We start from the raw sequence: 22,476 nt of genomic DNA on the forward strand, positions 1-22,476 counted from the left end.
AAATATGGCAGTGGGCCAGATCCTGCAGGCCGGCACTTGGTCACACCAGTCGACCTTCACGGCCCACTACCTCAAAGACTACTCAAGAAAGTCTTTGGATGGATTCTCCATTGGGACAGTCATCGCCGCCCTCCAAGCTGTGTAGTGGCAGGCTGGAAGACGTCCCCAACAAGTGAATAGACTCATCCCTACTTCTCCAGGAGAAGATTCAGTAGAGAAAATGTCAAGAGGTAAGCCTTAAATTATAAGCGTAAGTTTTCCACTGCTACCCCCTATCCGCTCTCTGTACCCCCGCATTACGTAGCCCTCAAGGCACCATGTGCCTAACCAAGTGGCAGAATGGCTCTCCCGCCTCCTAAAGTGTAAGTCTCCGAAGAGGTAATTCGAGGTAAAGTATTCGTGTCGGAACAAATGAAAAATTTTAAGTAATTTTTATTTTTCCTAACATACTTACCGAGAATTACCTCTGAGTAATGGCCCTCCCTTCCGTCCCCGAGTGCCATTCTTCCATTGCCGAGTCGGGCTAAACGGAGGACTTAATGAGATCCTGACCCGGGAAAAGCAGTGACCTGCCCTAATCCGGGCCGCAGGAATTATCCTGGCGGCGGGGGTAGGAACTATCGGGAGCGAGATAGGGGGGGGTAGCGCGGGAAATCTTGGTCGAGTTTGAGAGAGGGTCAAGGACCCTCCGAAGAGGTAATTCTCGGTAAGTATGTTAGGAAAAATAAAAATTACTTAAAATTTTTCATATATATTATATATATATATATATATATATATATATATATATATATATATATATATATATATATATATATATATATATATATATATATATATATATATATATATATATATATATACATAATATATATATATATATATATATATATATATATATATATATATATATATATATATATATATATATATGTGTGTGTGTGTGTGTGTGTGTATGTATGTATGTATGTACGTAACTAGACATTTGCTCTTTAATATATTTGGGAGATTACTAATTTTTCCATTATTGAAAGTTATTGATAAAAATGGGAGGTGATTTTATCGTATAGAGGATAGTGGCTCATCAACATTGTTATTGTATTATCTTGAAGCCTTTCACATTAATGTTTGAATCTCGCTCCCGTTTTACTGTAACTTCTTGATTCTGAACAGAATAGTGGAGTGTGAATTATAACGACTAATTTATACTTGTTATTTGCATAGGATACAATGGTAAAGGGGGTTAGTCGAGTGTTCCGCGACCCCGTAATAACATACAGTACAATTTATCAAAATGAAAATGCAGTAGAGTGAAGAAGAATTATTAAATATGTAATAAATATGTAAATGAATATTTTGGTGGTGCATTTTATTAATTTATTAACCCTTTTACCCCCAAAGGACGTACTGGTACGTTTCACAAAACTCATCCCTTTACCCCCATGGACGTACCGGTACGTCCTTGCAAAAAACTGCTATTTACATTATTTGCATATTTTTTATAGTTATTTGAGAAACTTCAGGCATTTTCCAAGAGAATGAGACCAACCTGACCTCTCTATGACGAAAATTAAGGCTGTTAGAGCAATTTAAACAAAATATACTGCAAAATGTGCTTAAAAAAAAATGCCTGGGGGTTAAGGGTTGGAAAGTTCCACATAACCTGGGGGTAAAAGGGTTAACAATCGATAGCTTTTTTTTTTTTTAAGTTCATCTTCGGTCATAACATACAAATGCATTACAGTAAAATGTTTATTCGTTTTATTCATTACACAATTTTTATTGACTTCTTTTAGTATGCTAATTATAAAATCTATCGACAGATGAAGAACCTCAACCTGTGGCTTTCCATAAAAGTACAAAAAAGAAGGAAGCCTCTCATGATCAGCCCACACACACCTATTTCAGCGAGGAAGGGGACAATCCCAGTCAAGACACAGGTATGTTTCTTGTATTTTGTGATAGTGCCATACATTGATTTTTCACTTTACTCTTTGTTCAACTAGAAAATTAGTGAACGAGATCTTTCGTAAAAAAAAAAAAAATGTCTTATTGCTGTTAGAATTGCAGTTGATAATTAATTTGTTAATTATTTTGATGTAAATTCTGGTTGTTGATAATTTGCTTACTATTGGTTAGTTAGGACTAGAGCTATATTAATGTTGGCTTGAATATAAGTACCAAACTTTTAACTGTGCTCCACAAGGCACTAGAAGAGTTGGAAGACCCAGGCCTACATGGCTGAGGACTATGAAACGTTATGTAGGTTGTGATGAATGGAGAAGTAATGATTTAGTGGCTCAAGATAGAGACGACTGGTGAAATCTAACCGAGGCCCTTTGCGTCAATAGGCGTAGGAGGAGATGATGATGAATAAAAGTAATTAGTATTAGGTTATGTGTGAAATGCCTTGCAAATTATTTTGTATCTCTTGGTAGACATTTCTTCTGGAGAGGCATTTTAGTGACAAACTTTTAAGCACCTCATAATGTGTTGGGACCTAAAGGCAGCGGTGGTGAATGTCGCTGTCCCTTTCCCCTATCCTGGACAATTGGCCGAAGGTACCAAAGCGTTTGTGTTTGCCTTCCCCTATTACCTTACCTGTTACTGTATGTTCTTCTTCGCCTGTTGTTAAGCCTTCGGATGTGATGCCGCCAACCCCGAAGAATGTCCTACTCCTAAAAGAGCTGCTTACCAAGAGGAAAGTAGCCACTGAATAATTACATTGCAGTAGTTAACTCCTCAAGCAAAGAAGAATTGGTATTATCAGTGGTGTCATGTTTATGAAGACAGAGGAGAATGTGGAAAGAATTGGCCAGACTATTCGGTGTGCGTGTAGACAAAGACAAAATGGGCTGTAACCAAAGAGAGGGATCCAATGTAGTACTGTCTGGCCAGTCAAAAGACCCAATAACTCTACCGGTAGTATCTCAACGGGATAACCGATTGAGCCGAGTCTCACAAGGCCTCAACCGAATCTTTTGCATGGTTTTGTGAGAAGAGCAGTTTGTACCAAAACATGACCCTCCTTGGGAAAGGGTTTTTGGTATGACGACTTGCATCTCAGTCCTCTTTCTCAGAATCCGGTGGTCGTATAGAGCTGACTGGACCACGGAAATGCGAAGGTTTAGTAATAGAAGGATCTAAAGTCATTTGAGATAGGAAGGCTCAAGTAGAGGCTATCGACTCTTAAAATGTGCTGTGTATCAACAGAACCCTTATTGATTGGTAAATAAGAACTGCTTGGCACATCTCCGTGAATCCGTTGAGATACTACTACTTGAGAGTTATGGGGTCTTTTGACTGGCTAGTCAGTACTATATTGGATCCCTCTCTCTGGTTACGGTTCATTTTCCCTTTGCCTACATATTCACACACCGAATAGTCTGGCCTATTCGTTACATATTCTCCTCTGTTCTCATACACCTGACAACACTGAGATTACCAAACAATTCTTCTTACTGCACTGTAATTGTTCAGTGGCCACTTTCCTATTTGTAAGGGTAGAAGAGACTCTTTAGCTGTGGTAAGCAGCTCTTCTAGGAGAAGGACACTCCAAAATTAAACCATTGTTCTCCAATCTTGGGTAGTGCCTTAGCCTCTGTACCATGGTCTTCCACTGTCTTGGGTTAGAGTTCTCTTGCTTGAGGGTACACTCGGGCACACTGTTCTATCTTATATCTTATTTCTCTTCCACTTGTTTTGTTAAAGTTTTTATAGTTTATAAAGTGATATTTATTTTGATATTGTTGCTCTTCTTAAAATATTATATTTTTCCTTGTGTCCTTTCCTCACTGGGCTATTTTTCCCTGTTGGAGCCCCTGGGCTTATAGCATCCTGCTTTTCCAACTAGGGTTGTAGCTTAGCTAATAATAATAATAATAATAATAATAATTGGCTAGTGTACCGCTTGGCACATCCCAAGGAGTTAGGGTAATGCTTGGCATTTCTTAAAGAGTTAGCTAGAGTGCTGCTTGGCACATCTTAAGGAGTTAGCTAGGGTACTGCTTGACACATCTTAAGGAGATAGCTAGGATACCGCTTGGCACATCCTAAGGAGTTGGCTAGGGTAGTGCTTGGCACATCCTAAGAAGGTAGCTAGGGTACCACTTGACGCATCCCAAGGAGTTAGGGTACTGCTCGGCACATCCTAAGAGTTAGCCTAGGGTTTGGAAGAGGCTAGGTTAGGCTAGGATCACTGCCTATCCTAAAGGTTTTTTTGGTTCATTTAATTGTACAATCGACAAAATCAGCCGAAAGCTTAAGAAGTTCGCTACAGTAATCCCTCGGCTATCGCATGTGTTCCGTTCTATGAGGTGCTCATTATAACTAGGTTATCCTTCGCCTCATATTCTGGCAGAATCACAAATTAAGCTTTGGATTCAGAGTTGCTGGAAAATCAATGTTGCCAATTATAATGATTTTGGAACTGTGAATCATCTTTTAAATTTCTTATGTACCTTATGTAAAAAGAATAGTTCATTCATATTAATCATTGCTCATCTGTGTGTGGGAATTATTTTATGTTCTTTACTCTTAATGATATAGAAAGTAATATTTTAATTATAATTTTCAGAAGAATCTTCTAAAATATCTCAAAAGACAAAGAAGAAGAAAACAAAGAAAGTGTCACCCTCACAGACCAATGACGATTCCGTACCTGAATTATCATCGCCAGATGCTGGTTTGAAAAAGAAGAAAAATAATAATAAATCTGAGACAAATGGCAAATTAAAAAAGAAGAAAATGAAATTAGAAAGTGATGCTACGGTTGATGTGAATGACCTCCAGGTTGCAGGTATGTTTTAGTATTCATTTCTAATTCATTACATTCTATCTTTAAGGTTGCAGTGGCCTAATTGGTAACGTCCCTGACTGGGGTTCGAGTCTTGCAAAGACTCGTTAGTTCATTTGGTCGCTGCAACCTCACCATCCTTGTAAGCTAAGGATGGGCGGGGTTTGTGCGAGCCAATAGGTCATATCTGCTGAGTCATCAGCAGCCATTGCCTGGCCCTCCTTGGTCCTAGCTTGGGTGGATAGGGAGCATATGGTCAGTCTCTATGGCATTGTTCGGCTTGATAGGGAAGTGTTGCTGTCCCTTGTCTTTGCCATTCATGAGTGGGCTTTAAACCTTTATTGTAGTACTGTACTTGTTGCTGTCCCTTGTCTTTGCCATTCATGAGTGGCCTTTAAACCTTTAAAACCTTTATTGTAATACTGTACTTGTTGCTGTCCCTTGTCTTTGCCATTCATGAGTGGCCTTTAAACCTTTAAAACCTTTATTGTAATACTGTACTTGTTGCTGTCCCTTGTCTTTGCCATTCATGAGTGGCCTTTAAACCTTTAAAACCTTTATTGTAATACTGTACTTGTTGCTGTCCCTTGTCTTTGCCATTCATGAGTGGGCTTTAAACCTTTAAAACCTTTATTGTAATACTGTACTTGTTGCTGTCCCTTGTCTTTGCCATTCATGAGTGGCCTTTAAACCTTTAAAACCTTTATTGTAATACTGTACTTCAGTTTTATTGCCTTCTTGTCTTGCTATGTAGGGATAACTATTATATTCAGTCGTAGAAATTTCCTAAATTTGTAGATTTTGGATGTAAAGCCCTTTCTGAATTACATGTCTATTGAATTAGAAACCAAATTGTATAGCAAAGTTGAAAGTTGTTGAAGGTGAACTAGTCACGGACATCACTAAAATCCTCAGTATCATAAAAGGTGGTTGATGGTGGTTCAGATAGCTGGCACATTCTACTTCGGTATCCATACCATTGGTTTGGAATGATCTTCCTAATTGGGTAGTTGAATCAGTAGAACTTCAAAAGTTCAAATTTACAGCAAGTGATTTTTATGTTAAACATGCTGACTTAATCCTTTTATAGTTCATATATGAAATATCTGTTTTAATGTTAATGTTTTTAAAATACTTTATTCAATTTTTCATTACTTCTTATATCGTTTATTTATTTCCTTATTTCCTTTCCTCACTGGGCTATTTTTCCCTGTTGGAGCCCTTGATCTTGTAGCATCTTGCTTTTCCAACTAGGGTTGTAGCTTAGCTAGTAATACATCATCATATACCAAGGTACTTCCCCCAATTTTGGCGAGTAGCCAACATCAACAAATGAAACAAAACAAAAAGGGGACCTCTACTCTCTACGTTCCTCCCAGCCTGACAAGGGACTCAACCGAGTTCAGCTGGTACTGCTAGGGTGCCACAGCCCACCCTCCCCCGTTATCCACCACAGATGAAGCTTCATAATGCTGAATCCCATACTGCTGCTTGTACATACATACATATACCAAGGCACTTCCCCCAATTTTGGGGGGTAGCCAACATCAACAAATGAAACAAAACAAAAAGGGGACCTCTACTCTCTACGTTCCTCCCAGCCTGACAGGGGACTCAACCGAGTTCAGCTGGTACTGCTAGGGGTGCCACAGCCCACCCTCCCACATTATCCACCACAGATGAGAAATTGTCTGTACACTTTATGATCAACAATTTTGAATAAATTTCTGAGCAATGATTTTTCAGGAATGTTTGTAAGTTAAACTTTATTATGATTAGATTATGCAGATATAAGGAAAAGGATCATTGTATTGCCATTTTTATACACAAAAGATCCTCAACTTACTAACTTAATTGGTTCCAAGATGATGTTCGTAAGTCAAATTTTGTTACATTTTGGCCTAGGGTAGACCTAACCTGAATCCCATGCCTAAGATTTCCAGCTACAAACGTCAACAAATAGTCGGGTTTCATATGAAATAGATATCAAGTTATTACAAATGTCATTTACTGTATTAAATGATATAATAATGTTTTATTATAGTTTGTTCCAACAATGAGTACTTACCTCGAACTACTTTCTTAGGAGTGTCTGGGATCTCCTCCCAACCGACCAGAGTTTTGTGTAGTTTACCCTAGTCCCGTTTTCTATGAGGGGTAACCTCAAGTAGAGTGATACACGCCCTGAGGCTAACCCCAGGTCAGAGAGCATGCTTGATCAGGTCTCGTTCTCCAGTAAGTTCTCTGGTCGCGTCGCGATAACATCTCGACGCTCTCTCCTTACCCAGTGCGGCCCTTTGTGTCCCCGACCCCCCTTTTGTGTCTTACGCGGTCTCCACATGGACCCCTTGTGTTCATTCTGTACCCTTTCCTACCCTTCTCCTCTGTGTTCGTCGTGTATCTTTGTTATTTTCAGTTAGGTTTGTTTTTGTATCTCCGAATATTTGTAATTCGGATTTTTGTAAGTTAAGGACGTTCTGTAGTCATTCAAAATGTTTGGAAAGACTGTGAAAATATACTGTGTATCTTTTATATAAGTGCTGGCATCACAGTAGGATTACAGGCCTGTCAATGTATGGCAGGAACAAATCTCCTTTCTCAATATTTGGTCTCTGGTCAGATATGTTTTATCGAAAGTATGCAGATATGTCGATGTCTCACAGGATGTAGATACAGGAGAGGGGGTTCCCAGCCCCCTCGTCCCGCCCCTTTTAGTCACCTCTTACGACACGCAGGGATAACGTTGGCGCTATTCTAATTTTTATATGCCCCTTGAGTCCCTTGTCAGGCTGGGAGGAACGTAGAGAGTAGAGGTCCCCTTTTTGTTTTTGTTTCATTTGTTGATGTCGGCTACCCCCCAAAATTGGGGGAAGTGCCCTTTGTGTATGTATGTATGCAGATATAGTTTTTCGAGCGAGTGCACATACAAGAAAGCAGCCTCTGGTGTAGTTTTCTTGGCCATTATTAGTTATTTGGATTTAATGAGTTTTTTTTTTTCTTCGCTTTCAAATATGGCAACAGTAGCATGAACAATATTAAGGAAGTTTATGATGTATTTTAGTTCAATGGTTTTTGGAAGACAATGGAAATTATACTATTAACCCTTTTACCCGCAAAGGACGAACTGGTACGTTTCACAAAACTCATCCCTTTACCCCCATGGATGTACCGGTACGTCCTTGCAAAAAAATGCTATAAAATTTTTTTTTCATATTTTTGATAATTTTTTGAGAAACTCCAGGGATTTTCCAAGAGAATGAGACCAACCTGACCTCTCTATGACAGAAATTAAGGCTGTTAGAGCAATTTAAAAAAAATATACTACATAATGTGCTGGGGAAAAAATAACCCCTTGGGGGTTAAGGGTTGGAAATTTCCAAAGAGCCTGGGGGTAAAAGGGTTAAGTACTGCAAGACCATTTATGGTTAATTATTTTATATCATAATTGATATAGATCATCTTACTTATATATATACTATCTTCAACAGAATCTGACTCTGGGAAAGTAACTAGCATCAAAGGAAAAAAGAAACGAAAAATTAAGAAGGAGGACGCGTCAGTTGATGAAGGACAATGCGGCAGTGATGAAGGTAGGCATTTTCAGTATTTATTTTTATTAAGAATTTGTGAGTTTAGATTATGTTGATAGATTTTGATTAGGTATGAAAAAATAACTATTTGTCTATATGAATTTGTAACATAAGAGACCATGGGTTGATAAATTAATTTTAATGGTTTTGTATTAACCAGATTTTTTGTTTTAAGTAGCACAAGTTCACAGTGCCACTGTGGTGAGTGAAGAAATTAACAAACAATTAAACAATTTTTAACTTTGGTAACGTTTCTGACCGGTGATCCCCAGACTGCGGTTCGAGTCCTTTTTAAACTCGTTAGTCCCTTTATTGGCTACAACCGTACCATCCTTGTGAGCTAAGGATGGGTGTTTTGGGGGAGCCTTTAGGTCTATCTGCTGAGTCATCAGTACCCATTACCTGGCCCTCCCTGGTCCTAGCTTGGATGGAGAGGGCGCTTGGGCATTGATCATACGTATATTCGTCTTCACCCAAGGGGTTAACTACTGTACTGTAATTGTTCAGTGGCTACTTTCCTCTTGGTAAGGGTAGAAGAGACTCTTCAGCTATGGTAAGCAGCTCTTCTAGGAGAAGGACACTCCAAAATCAAACCATTGTTCTCTAGTCTTGGGCAGTGCCATAACCTCTGTACCATGGTCTTCCACTGTCTTGGGTTAGAGTTCTCGTGCTTGAGGGTACACTCGGGCACACTTCTATCTAGTTTCCCTTCCTCTTGTTTTGTTAAAGTTTTTTTTTTTTTTTTTTTTTGATAGGAAATATTTTTTTTTTAATGTTACTATACTTAAAATATTTTACTTTTCTTTATTTCCTTTCCTCACTGGGCTATTTTCCCTGTTGGGGCCCCTGGGCTTATAGCTTGCTGCTTTTCCAACTAGGGTTGTAGCTTAGCATTTAATAATAATAATATATGGTCAGTCTCTAAGGCACTGTCATTGTCCCCTGCCTCTGCCATTTATGACTGGCCTTTAAATCTTTAAATGTTAAACCTTGCTTCCAGTTTGTCTGCTGTTGCAAATTAAGACTTTTACAAGCTATTAACCCTTTTACCCCCAAAGGACGTACTGGTACGTTTCACAAAAGCCATCCCTTTACCCCATGGACGTACCGGTACGTCCTTGCAAAAAAATGCTATAAAATTTTTTTTTTTTCATATTTTTGATAATTTTTTGAGAAAATTCAGGCATTTTCCAAGAGAATGAGACCAACCTGACCTCTCTATGACAAAAATTAAGGCTGTTAGAGCAATTTAAAAAAAAATATACTGCAAAATGTGCTGGGAAAAGAGTAACCCCCTGGGGGTTAAGGGTTGGAAATTTCCCCCAGTAAAAGGGTTAATTTAATTTTCTCTGTTGCCATTTCAAGTTTCGTCACACAGGCTTATTCACTCTCACATTTAAAGAGTACTGTATCTTTCTATACAACATTTAGTTTCCAATGAAACTACAAATCTACTAAGCTCAATTATGGCATAAATGTGACCATAACAAACACCAAACTTTATGGCAAAATTGATGTAAGCATATAGCCTGCTGTGTTGGTGTAGGTTAACCTAGTCTTGAAGAGTGGGAATTGATACCAAAGATACGAGAAGAGTTCAAAATATCATATATTTTATAAAACGTTTATTAAAATACTCCAATTCATAATATATTCTTGCATTAGTTAGTATCTCTTTGTCGATGTCTCACAGGAACGTAGAGAGTAGAGGTCCACTTTTTTTGTTTTTGTTTCATTTGTTTGATGTCGGCTACCCCCCAAAATTGGGGGAAGTGCCTTGGTATATGTATGTATGTATTAGTATGTAGTGTATTCATCAGCTGCTATTGGTGACACTAATTCAGATTTAAAATATATATTTTATAATATTTTATGAAAGTACTCCAATTTGTATTAAAATATGTATTAGTTATAGTCCATTTCTTTTATCGAGGCAGATTTTCACCGACTCGCAACGGTGCCCTTTTAGCTCGGAAAATTTTCCTGATCGCTGATTGGTTAGAATTATCTCGTCCAACCAATCAGGAAACTTTTCCGAGCTATAAGGGCACCGCTGCGAGTCGGTGCATCTCGTCCAACCAATCAGCGATCAGGAAACTTTTCCGAGCTAAAAGGGCACCGCTGCGAGTCGGTGCAAATCTATATCGCTAAAAGAAATTGACTATAGTATCGAGTGTTTTCATCAATTGCTATTGGTGACAGTAACTCAGATTTTATATGGTATACAGCAGTTTACGGCCCTTGTTTTATAGTGATTTTTTTTCAAAATTTAATTCATTCAAAAAAATACCCAATGATCTTTTTTCACTGACAATAATTTAGTGATATGATACGTTACTATGTTTTATCTAGGTATTAGTAGATTGTTTAGAATATATATTATTATTATTATTAGATGATGGAAGTGTCATTTTACGCTTCATAGTCCTCAGCCACGTAGGTCTGGGGCTTCCAACTCTTCCAGTGTATTGTGAAGCCTAGTTGAAAGTTTGGTGAACTAATCTCTCTTGGAGAGTGCGAAGAGCATGCCCAAACCATCTCGATGATGAATGGAGAAGGATTGATTTAAAAGCTTGAGATAGAGACGACTGGCGAAATCTAACCAAGGCCCTTTGCGTCAATAGGCGTAGGAGGAGTTGATGATGATGATTAGGAGATTGAAGTTTCATGACCTGTAGTTTTTTCATACAAATATTGAATCTTGTAAAATCAATTTCAGCCTTGTCTCTTCCACACATGATGTTTGTGGGGAGAAAAAGGTGCGAATATAGTTTCATACCCATGCAAAAAAAAACAGAATACTCTTATCATACATACATATACCAAGGCAGTTCCCCCAATTTTAGGGGGTAGCCGACATCAAACAAATGAAACAAAAAAGGGGACCTCTCCTCTCAATGTTCCTCCCAGCCTGAAACGTAGAGAGGAGAGGTCCCCTTTTTTGTTTCATTTGTTTGATGTCAGCTACCCCCAATACTCTTATACTATATTCAAACTAACCTTTGGTACCTGTATTCAAATGAGTTAATTGAACAAGCCTAATAAAACCAAAGATGGTATTTAATTTGGTTATATTTTAGTTGGTTTATAACTTGAATATAGGGTCTGGTACGTTAGTCACTCAAATAAACCAGAATGCCAATAGCCTGGTATATAAGTCTGACAGTTTAGTCATCTCTCTCATTGCACAATAGGTGATTCCATTATACAAGCTATACACTCTGTGCTTTAGTGCTCAATGAATTAGTGTTTATTAAACTCTCTTATCCCCTGCCCCCTCTCATATTAGTCCCTCCTTTTGTTAGCCAATGAATCCTCTATGGATTTAGTCAGAGGAGATGAAAGAATGGCCCCCTGTCCCGGTCGTAGCGGGGTGCTAAGAATCTCCTGTTCTACGAGGCCCTTTGCATCAATAGGAGTAGGAGAAGATGATGATGATGGTGATTTCAATGATCCATACTTCTGAGTCAGTGCGAACTTTTTCGTAGAATGGCCTTTTTGAACTTACAAACAGTAAACAAAGTTTTTCTCTACTCTTTATTCCCTCTGGGTGGCTGACTGGCACCTAATCTCCTTCTACCAGCGTGGAGATGGTCCCACGTCTTTCATCCTCCCTCGCATCATTATGTGTAATAGTTCTTTAATGTTGTAAAGTTGTGCCATCAGTGTGCTTCTAGATTTGATAATGATGCAAAGGTGAATTGGAAACATCAGATTTTTATTATCAAAATCTGTTTTTTCTACTGCTGACATCTTTGTTGAATACCTTTTGCAGTACAGTTGCAAGAAAGTGTCTTTTCCTCCTTTTTGAGCTCCTGAAAGTTTTTGATTCTTCTCATCCACTGTGCCAGTTATGCTAGTGTTTGCTACTCTTCTCATGTCTGCTGTTCCTAGAGTTATGGGGTCCTTTGACTGGCCAGACAGTACTACATTGGATCCTTTTCTCTGGTTACGGTTCATTTTCCCTTTGCCTACACATACACCAAATAGTCTGGCCTATTCTTTACACATTCTCCTCTGTCCTCATACACCTGACAACACTTGAGATTACCAAACATTTTTTTTCTCTCTCACGGGGTTAAGTACTGCACTGTAGTCGGTCAGTGGCTACTTTCCTCTTGGTAAGGGTAGAAGGGACTCTCTAGCTATGGTAAGCAGCTCTTCTAGGAGAAGGACGCTCCGAAATCAAACCATTGTTCTCAAGTCTTGGGTAGTGCCATAACCTCTGTACCATGGTCTTTCACTGCCTTGGGTTAGAGTTCTCTTGCTTGAGGGTACACTCGGGCACACTGTTCTCTCTTGTTTCTCCTCCTCTTGTTTTGTTAAAGTTTTTATAGTTTATATAAGAAATATTTATTTTAATATTGTTGCTGTTCTTAAAACAATTAATTTTTTTCCTTGTTTCCTTTCCTCACTGGGCTGTTTTCCCTGTTGGGGCCCCTGGGCTTATAGCATCCTGCTTTTCCAACTAGGGTTGCAGCTTACCAAATAATAATACTAATGATAATAAATTTACAGTACCAGCTGCCTCTGCTATGCCTTCTGTGATAGCTGTTTCTGCTCTGCTGGTTGTTACTCTTACTGTGAATGCAGTTTGTTTCATATGCATTTCCTATTGTAGCACTTTTTGTTGCAGTTGTGCTGATGTTTATAAATCCTGGTGTTTTTACCTCATTCTTTGTATATTCTTATTAGTGTCTGTTCCATCTGTTATGATATTTCTGCTATGTCAGTTTCTCCTTCTTTGCCAGTTGTGCTTACTCTTCCTGAACTGCTTGCACTGTACCCTTTGTATAACTGTTACTATCAAAATCAAACCAAACAAGACCCCAGCGCCGGCGGAAGAGGGCAATGCCTGTCGGGCAGGCAACAAGGCGGGCCTTGACATAACAAGAACCCGGCAGCCCGATGCAACCAACATCGGAGAAGCCGCCTGTCTCATATGTCTTGAGCCGCGGTGAAAACGGTGTGGGCCAAGTGTGTGTGCGTGGCCGTTGCAAAGCCACGACCACCCAAAACAATATACCCAGCTACTGGCATTCTGTCGTTTCCTCCACCCCTCTTCATCGATAGGAGGCTGATGGCTAACGACAGAACCCAATACTCGGACACGAGTGGGCGCCGACGACGACTACTTCAGCTGTGACTATTGTTTCAAGCTGTCTGTCATATCAGCTCCCTATGCTATGTTTGCTGTGTTTTCTCTGCTGGTATTTTTTACTCTCACTCCAGTTGCTGTTCTTGGTTCATATGCATTTTCTCTTGTGTTGGGTGTATCTTGGCAACAGCTGTTCTAACTTCCCTTGCTATTCCTTCTGTGTCAGGTATTCTTTGTTACTGCACCTATTATGTCTGTTTTGGATGCTGTCTCTGCTATTTACTTTTGCAGGCTTCGCTTACTGCCGCAGTTAATTTGGCTACTGTACTTCACTTACTGTCGCAGTTAATTGGGGTATTGTACTTCATTAGTCCTCTAATAATATCTGTGCCTGAACATGAAACTCCTGCAACCTCATTTCCTGTTTCTTGAGTTGCTCCACTACCACTCCCTGCTGTCAATTCATTTGATGCTGTTAAACCTTCCAGCTAGGCCACCTTTGTCACCTCTACTATTAAATGTTATAAGGAAACTTGCAAAGGTTATACTATGCCCATAACTAGTTTCCTGCAGTCAGTGTCTTTTGGTCCCAGAGTTGGCGAGATTGTTGTCTTAATCTTCGAGTTAGTATGCTGAACAAGTGTTTTCAGATCATAACCCCTTCTCATAATGTACGCGAAAATTGGTTTCCTTTTCCATTAAGTTGGGAAACTTCCTGTGTTCCTAGAACCTCAAAAACTCAAACTTGCACCACCTAATCCATCTGACACTTAAGAATTTTTGTTTTGAGGCGCCATAGTTCTAGAAATAGAGGTTCTTTGACCTCTATTTGAGGTTCCATACTTCTAGTATTAGAGGTTTTTTGACCTCTATATTGAAGCTCCTCACCTTTAGTATTAGAGGCTCTCTGACCTCTAAATTGAAATTCCTCACCTCTAGTATTAGAGGCTCTTTGACCTCTATTTAGTAGAATTTTTACTTGTAGCATTAGAGGGTCTTTGACATCTGTTTTTCAAGTGCCATACTTCTAGCATTAGATATTCTTTTACCTCCGTTTTGAGGTGCCATAGTTTTTGTATTAGAAGCTCGTTAACAGTAATATGTGCAAGGAATTCATTTCAGTTTTGAATTTAATTTTTTGTCCTTGCTATAGTTCCTCAAGTCTTTATGCAAACGGGTAATCGGGTACTTTTTGGTTTACTCGCATTTTAGCTTTAATTTCATACTGGGACTACAGATTTTCCCCTTTTGCATTTGCACAGTGAATGCTCCCCCCCTCTCCCCCCCCCCCCTCGGCCCTGGTTGGCCCAGATTTTTAAATATAAAATCTTGGTTTCACTTTAAAATTCAAAGTTTCTTGGTGTTTAAACCCTTTTACCCCCACCATAAGGTTAAATTTCGAGCACATTTTGCTATATATTTTTTTTTTTAATTGCTCTAACAGCCTTAATTTTTGTCCTAGAGAGGTCAGGTTGGTCTCATTCTTTTGGAAAATGCCTGAAGTTTCTCATAAAGTTGTCAAAAAAATTCAAAAACATGTAAATAACAGTGTTTTGCAGGAACGTACCGGTACGACCTTTGGGGGCGAAAGGGTTAATGATGGCAAAGGAGTTGAAATAACAATTGTAGTGCTTCTGCAGTTTGTTTAGGTATCTACATTTTCACTTCAACTGCATACTCTGACTTGGTACCTATGACGAAAGCTTCGTGCTTAGATAACAAAGATCACAAGGCAGTTCTAATTATAGATCAGAATCTACAATCAATTGCGGACTGTTCTAGTACGAGAAAAGTCCACCAGTGAAGCTGTGACAGTCACTGATTGAACATATTTCCAGGGGGGTCCCATTTGATTCTGTATAGCTAATTCAGTTTGAGGTCCCTGTACCCTCAACTACTACTGTATAGTGTATTTCTGTAAAATGTTATCTAATATTTTTATACATTTTATAGTATATAAATGTCATGTTTTTTCCAAAATTTTTACCAAGTTAGTCCAGTCTTAATTACTTAAAGAATTGCCTACCAAACCTTTAAGGTTTCCTTCACTATTTTAAAAGGTATATATCTATCTAGAATCAAGGTTATTTTTCCCATAACAACCACTCACTCACTCCACTGGTTCTTGGACCATGTGGTCCTCAGCCACCTCCACAATACCCCTCCACTCTTACCTATCTAGTGCGATATCATGCCAGCGTTCAGGTGCTCCAGGTATCGGATGCTGTAAATTATCTTCCCATCTCATATGCCGTCTCCCCACGGGTCGTCTTCCCGCACGGTCTTCCATGCATCGCTTCCCTGGCAATCCTCCTATCCTCCATTCCGGCTACATGTCCAACCCATCGCATTCTCTCTGCTCTTATGATGTTGGTTATTAAGGATAGCTCTGATAACTGTCTCAATTTATAGTTGTGTCTCTGCCAAATCTTCTCATTGTTGTCATATACCGGTCTCCATAATCCTCTCAATACTCCATTTTCAAATACTAAAACAGCCACACTTATAAATTAATTAGAGTTAGCCTTCACTCATATATCCAACACTTCTTACGATCAGAATATTTAACCGTTACGTTAACTTGGGTAAAGTTAATTTCAAGAAAACCTTACCAAATATTGGGGAGTACATATAATTAATTAAACTAAATTACAATAATTAAAGAGAAATTGATTTATTAATGACGATTAGTGCCTCAGAAAATGAGTATAAAAAATTACAAGTTATGTTTTTCTTCAGTGAGCCTTACATGATATTGGGAGGGAGACGTACGGTCGGCTCTAATAATCTTTTAAATCCGATAGCCCAGTTATTACTTGGTGTGCATCTACCCATTTTATTTCTTGACCTGTGACTTATGGGGAAGCCTTACTGTACTCAGTAGGGTTATTTATTTTACCCTTTGAGTAATCTCATATGATTTGACAAGAGGTTTTGTCCTTGGTATGTTACGATTTCCAAAAACTCCATCTGGGACTTTCTCACTTAACCCTTTTACCCCCAGGCTATTTGGAAATTTCCAACCCTTAACCCCCAGGGGGTTATTTTTTTTCAAGCACATTTTGCAGTATATTTTTTTTAAATTGCTCTAAAAGCCTTAATTTTTGTCATAGAGAGGTCAGGTTGGTCTCATTCTCTTGGAAAAGGCCTGAATTTTCTCAAAATATTATCAAAAATATGCTGAAAATTTTTTTTATAGCATTTTTTTGCAAGGACGTATAGGTACGTCCATGGGGGTAAAGGGATGGCTTTTGTGAAACGTACCAGCACGTCCTTTAGCGGTAAAAGGGTTAACCAGCAGTAACGGCTTCCCTCCTAAATTACTATTCAGGCTCAGTTTCACGGATGGGTTTGTAATGAATAAAGGACGTTTTTATCTATACTGTACGACAAATTTGTCGTACTATTCCCCTCACTCTTATCCATGGTTCCCACCTTTCATCTCTGTTGATCTTGAAGTTGAATGCTCAGTCTTCATGGCACAGGTGGTGTTGGGATATATAGCTGAGGGTATAAATTGTGAGTTCATAGTGTTCCTTGAATTTATTCTACTGCTTTCTGTGAAACTTAGGATTGTGAGTTTGGGAGTTATGTATCTTGATTAAAACCTCGGTAAGATTGATGAATTTGTATGAAAAGAAACTTTTTTTAGCTTTGTAAGACTCAACATTTATTTTCTCATATTTTGAAGCACCAGAAAGCAAGCTGTCTTTCATCGGTATGCAGAAGGTGTTAGTCGCTTTATAAGGCATTGCAGTAGAAGAATAATAAGATAAAGATAATTAAAAGTCTTGCCATCAGATGTGCCCATTATTACTAACATTAGATATAAGTGTGCCAATGCTCAGTAAACATATGATAGGTAATGGCAGTACTTATAAACACAGATGGTGAAGTCACGTCGTCAGTATCCCACAAGAAGATGAAAAAGAAGCCCAAGGAGAAGAAGACAGCGAGTCAAGCAGATATCGCGGCGTTGATAGATACTACACGTGGAAGAATAAGTTACGAATTTGAGGATAACCAAGACCTAAATAATAAGAGCCGAAATTGGTATGAGCAAGGATGGACGTAATATCGTGGTTGCTGTTCTTTTGACTAAAATTGTGCTATATATATATATATATCTTCAAACAAGAAGTGTTAAACAGTGTTGTTTTTCACAGTGGTCCCCATAAAGTATTCTGTGTATGTTGGAGTTAGATCTTAAGTGATACAAGAAGCTGGAAATTGAGTTTTAAACTCGTAAACTATAATTATAACATCTGTTAGTGCAAAGGAGAGACAATTTACAGGGGAATTTTGTTATGTGTAATTTCTTGAGTCATATGTACGGAATAAGCAGAAGTTCGCCCTGGTTCCGGCGCTAGATCCATGTCAGCCATTCTAAATACAAAATGTCTATGATTTTTGTTTTATTTGACCAACGACCGAAGATAGAAATGGAAGGAAGGCATATGATCACATAAAGTGTAAGCTTACGTAATCATCTTATTTTGAGCATTACAGGTCTTCATGCTAATGTATACTGTATTTGACAGTACTGAATTACTGTTTTCTTTGAATTAATACACATTAAGGTCAAAGGTTAAGGTCGAGCAAAAGTTCAAGAAATGAGCTGCCGTGGCGGAGGTCTGCAATCTACTGAGTGCCCCTGTAGTTACTGTTATTATTATTATTATAATTATTATTATCATTATTATTATTATTATTATTATTATTATTATTATTATTATTATTACTAGCTAAGCTACAACCTTAGTTGGGAAAACAAGGGCTCCAACATGGAAAAATAACCCCGCAGTGAGGAAAGGAAATAACTAAACTAAAAGAGAAGTAATGAACCATTAAAACATTACTGTAATGATATTTTCTTTTAATATAGTTCTGTACCTACATAAGAGTTATAAGCAATAATTATGATGGCTGCCATTATTTTTCTGCAACATGGTGCAGTACACATTAACCTAAACCTTTGCCTCTCGCTCAGCCTTCCTTTAAACTTTGCTGAACATTACAGTCTGTGTTAATGTTTAATGCTGTGCTCGTTATAGTAACTGCTCACATATCTGCTCTAAAAGTACCAAGGAAGGTGTGGATCTGGGTGAATGTCCTAAAATAGCCTAGGTTACCCTAAAATTATAGCCTTACAATGTCTAAGCCTGTGCAAACATGGGTGAATCCTAAAGTAGTATAGATTACCCTAAAATGATAGCCTAATAATGTCTAAGCCTGTGCAAACAAGGGCGAATCTTGTAGTAGTATAGGTTACCCCAAAATGATAGCCTGACGGTGTCTAACCCTGTGCAAACAAGGGCGAATCTTGTAGTAGTATAGGTTACCCCAGAATGATAGCCTGACGGTGTCTAAGGCTGTGCAAACAAGGGCGAATCCTGTAGTAGTATAGGTTACCCCAGAATGATAGCCTGACGGTGTCTAAGGCTGTGCAAACAAGGGCGAATCCTGTAGTAGTATAGGTTACCCCAGAATGATAGCCTGACAGTGTCTAAGGCTGTGCAAACAAGGGCGAATCCTGTAGTAGTATAGGTTACCCCAGAATGATAGCCTGACAGTGTCTAAGGCTGTGCAAACAAGGGCGAATCCTGTAGTAGTATAGGTTACCCCAGAATGATAGCCTGACAGTGTCTAAGGCTGTGCAAACAAGGGCGAATCCTGTAGTAGTATAGGTTACCCCAGAATGATAGCCTGACAGTGTCTAAGGCTGTGCAAACAAGGGCGAATCCTGTAGTAGTATAGGTTACCCCAGAATGATAGCCTGACAGTGTCTAAGGCTGTGCAAACAAGGGCGAATCCTGTAGTAGTATAGGTTACCCCAGAATGATAGCCTGACAGTGTCTAAGGCTGTGCAAACAAGGGCGAATCCTGTAGTAGTATAGGTTACCCCAGAATGATAGCCTGACAGTGTCTAAGGCTGTGCAAACAAGGGCGAATCCTGTAGTAGTATAGGTTACCCCAGAATGATAGCCTGACAGTGTCTAAGGCTGTGCAAACAAGGGCGAATCCTGTAGTAGTATAGGTTACCCCAGAATGATAGCCTGACAGTGTCTAAGGCTGTGCAAACAAGGGCGAATCCTGTAGTAGTATAGGTTACCCCAGAATGATAGCCTGACAGTGTCCAAGCCTGTGCAAACAAGGGCGAATCCTGTAGTAGTATAGGTTACCCCAGAATGATAGCCTGACAGTGTCCAAGCCTGTGCAAACAAGGGCGAATCCTGTAGTAGTATAGGTTACCCCAGAATGATAGCCTGACAGTGTCCAAGCCTGTGCAAACAAGGGCGAATCCTGTAGTAGTATAGGTTACCCCAGAATGATAGCCTGACAGTGTCCAAGCCTGTGCAAACAAGGGCGAATCCTGTAGTAGTATAGGTTACCCCAGAATGATAGCCTGACAGTGTCCAAGCCTGTGCAAACAAGGGCGAATCCTGTAGTAGTATAGGTTACCCCAGAATGATAGCCTGACAGTGTCCAAGCCTGTGCAAACAAGGGCGAATCTTGTAGTAGTATAGGTTACCCCAGAATGATAGCCTGACAGTGTCCAAGCCTGTGCAAACAAGGGCGAATCTTGTAGTAGTATAGGTTACCCCAGAATGATAGCCTGACAGTGTCCAAGCCTGTGCAAACAAGGGCGAATCTTGTAGTAGTATAGGTTACCCCAGAATGATAGCCTGACAGTGTCCAAGCCTGTGCAAACAAGGGTGAATCTTGTAGTAGTATAGGTTACCCCAAAATGATAGCCTGACAGTGTCCAAGCCTGTGCAAACAAGGGTGAATCTTGTAGTAGTATAGGTTACCCCAAAATGATAGCCTGACAGTGTCCAAGCCTGTGCAAACAAGGGTGAATCTTGTAGTAGTATAGGTTACCCCAAAATGATAGCCTGACAGTGTCCAAGCCTGTGCAAACAAGGGTGAATCTTGTAGTAGTATAGGTTACCCCAAAATGATAGCCTGACAGTGTCCAAGCCTGTGCAAACAAGGGTGAATCTTGTAGTAGTATAGGTTACCCCAAAATGATAGCCTGACAGTGTCCAAGCCTGTGCAAACAAGGGTGAATCTTGTAGTAGTATAGGTTACCCCAAAATGATAGCCTGACAGTGTCCAAGCCTGTGCAAACAAGGGTGAATCTTGTAGTAGTATAGGTTACCCCAAAATTATAGCCTAACATTGTCTAACCCTATGCAAACAAGGGTGAATCCTAAAGTAGTATAGGTTACCCTAAAATTATACCCTTACAATGTCTAAGCCTGTGCAAACAAGGGTGAATCTTGTAGTAGTATAGGTTACCCCAAAATTATAGCCTAACATTGTCTAACCCTATGCAAACAAGGGTGAATCCTAAAGTAGTATAGGTTACCCTAAAATTATACCCTTACAATGTCTAAGCCTGTGCAAACAAGGGTGAATCTGGTAGTAGTATAGGTTACCCCAAAATTATAGCCTAACATTGTCTAACCCTATGCAAACAAGGGTGAATCCTAAAGTAGTATAGGTTACCCTAAAATTATACCCTTACAATGTCTAAGCCTGTGCAAACAAGGGTGAATCTTGTAGTAGTATAGGTTACACCAAAATTATAGCCTGACAATGTCTAAGCCTGTGCAAACATGGGTGAATCTTGTAGTAGTATAGGTTACCCCAAAATTATAGCCTGACAATGTCTAAGCCTGTGCAAACAAGGGTGAATCTGGTAGTAGTATAGGTTACCCCAAAATTATAGCCTAACATTGTCTAACCCTATGCAAACAAGGGTGAATCCTAAAGTAGTATAGGTTACCCCAAAATTATAGCCTGACAATGTCTAAGCCTGTGCAAACAAGGGTGAATCTGGTAGCAGTATAGGTTACCCCAAAATTGTAGCCTGACAATGTCTAAGCCTGTGCAAACAAGGGTGAATCTTGTAGTAGTATAGGTTACCCCAAAATTATAGCCTGACAATGTCTAACCCTATGCAAACAAGGGTGAATCCTAAAGTAGTATAGGTTACCCTAAAATTATACCCTTACAATGTCTAAGCCTGTGCCAACAAGGGTGAATCTTGTAGTAGTATAGGTTACACCAAAATTATAGCCTAACAATGTCTAAGCCTTATGCAAACATGCATGGTCATACCATGGGATGGGATCCAAAGAAATAGTCGTTTATCATTTATGTGTATATGGAGAATTAGATACACAATTATACATGTAAATGAAGCAAACCACTTCATTATACTTGAGAAATTTGCCAGAACAGGATAGACAGTTCTCTGACTGATCAGTATGAGAATTGTGCCATCACACTCAATTGGTTGTACAATATACATATTGATTTTGTGTATGTATTATAAGTGCCTTGGTATATGTATGTATGTATGCATTATATGTATAATGAATGATGTGCATAAGTAACAAGAGTACTAGTAAAGGGAATATTTGAAAACATGTTTCACCATTTTACAATTTCAGCTGTCTTGTACAAGATTAATCTCTACATTTACAAGTGGTTTACCTCTTCGCTCTCTTATTTTCCAACTCCCCTCATTATGAAATGCATTAAACCAATCCAGAGAAGACTTGTCTTGTTGATTACAGTGAGGATGATGATGATAATACCACTTGAGCTCTTAAATACTTTTCCTTTATTTGTGAAAACTGAGAAGACCAATTAGTCTTTGCGGAAAGGTAATAACTCTAGCCTAACTATGATGTTTTGAATCTTCGCAAGCTCTTTAACACTTTTGCTTTGTGAAATCTAAGAAGACCAATTAGTCTTTGGGCAAAGGTAATGATTCTAGCCTATTTGCAACATTTTGAAGCTTCTCAAGCTCTTTTAATACTTTTCCTTTGTTTGTGAAATCTAAGAATACCAGTTAGGCTTTAGGCAAAGGCAATGACTCTAGCCTAACTATGATGTTTTGAAGCATCTCAAGCTCTTGTAATACTTTTCCTTTGTTTGTGAAATCTAAGAATACCAATTAGTCTTTGGCCAAAGGCAAT

General features: G+C 39.0%; 1 protein-coding gene across 1 annotated transcript in view; it reads left to right on the forward strand.

Moving 5' to 3' along the window:
• The window catches only part of LOC137636965 (transcriptional regulator ATRX homolog), a 37,310-nt gene extending 19,420 nt beyond the window's left edge, over positions 1 to 17,890 (forward strand). The window contains exons 5-8 of the mRNA XM_068369289.1: positions 1,824 to 1,940; positions 4,577 to 4,798; positions 8,284 to 8,385; positions 17,371 to 17,890. Coding sequence (XP_068225390.1) covers positions 1,824 to 1,940; positions 4,577 to 4,798; positions 8,284 to 8,385; positions 17,371 to 17,558 — 629 coding nt within the window. The 3' untranslated portion in view covers positions 17,559 to 17,890. The remainder of the gene's footprint in view (positions 1 to 1,823; positions 1,941 to 4,576; positions 4,799 to 8,283; positions 8,386 to 17,370) is intronic.
• The last annotated feature ends 4,586 nt before the right edge of the window (positions 17,891 to 22,476 follow it).

This window comes from Palaemon carinicauda, unplaced genomic scaffold (assembly GCF_036898095.1).
Source record: "Palaemon carinicauda isolate YSFRI2023 unplaced genomic scaffold, ASM3689809v2 scaffold47, whole genome shotgun sequence".
Classification (NCBI taxonomy): Eukaryota; Metazoa; Arthropoda; class Malacostraca; order Decapoda; family Palaemonidae; genus Palaemon; species Palaemon carinicauda.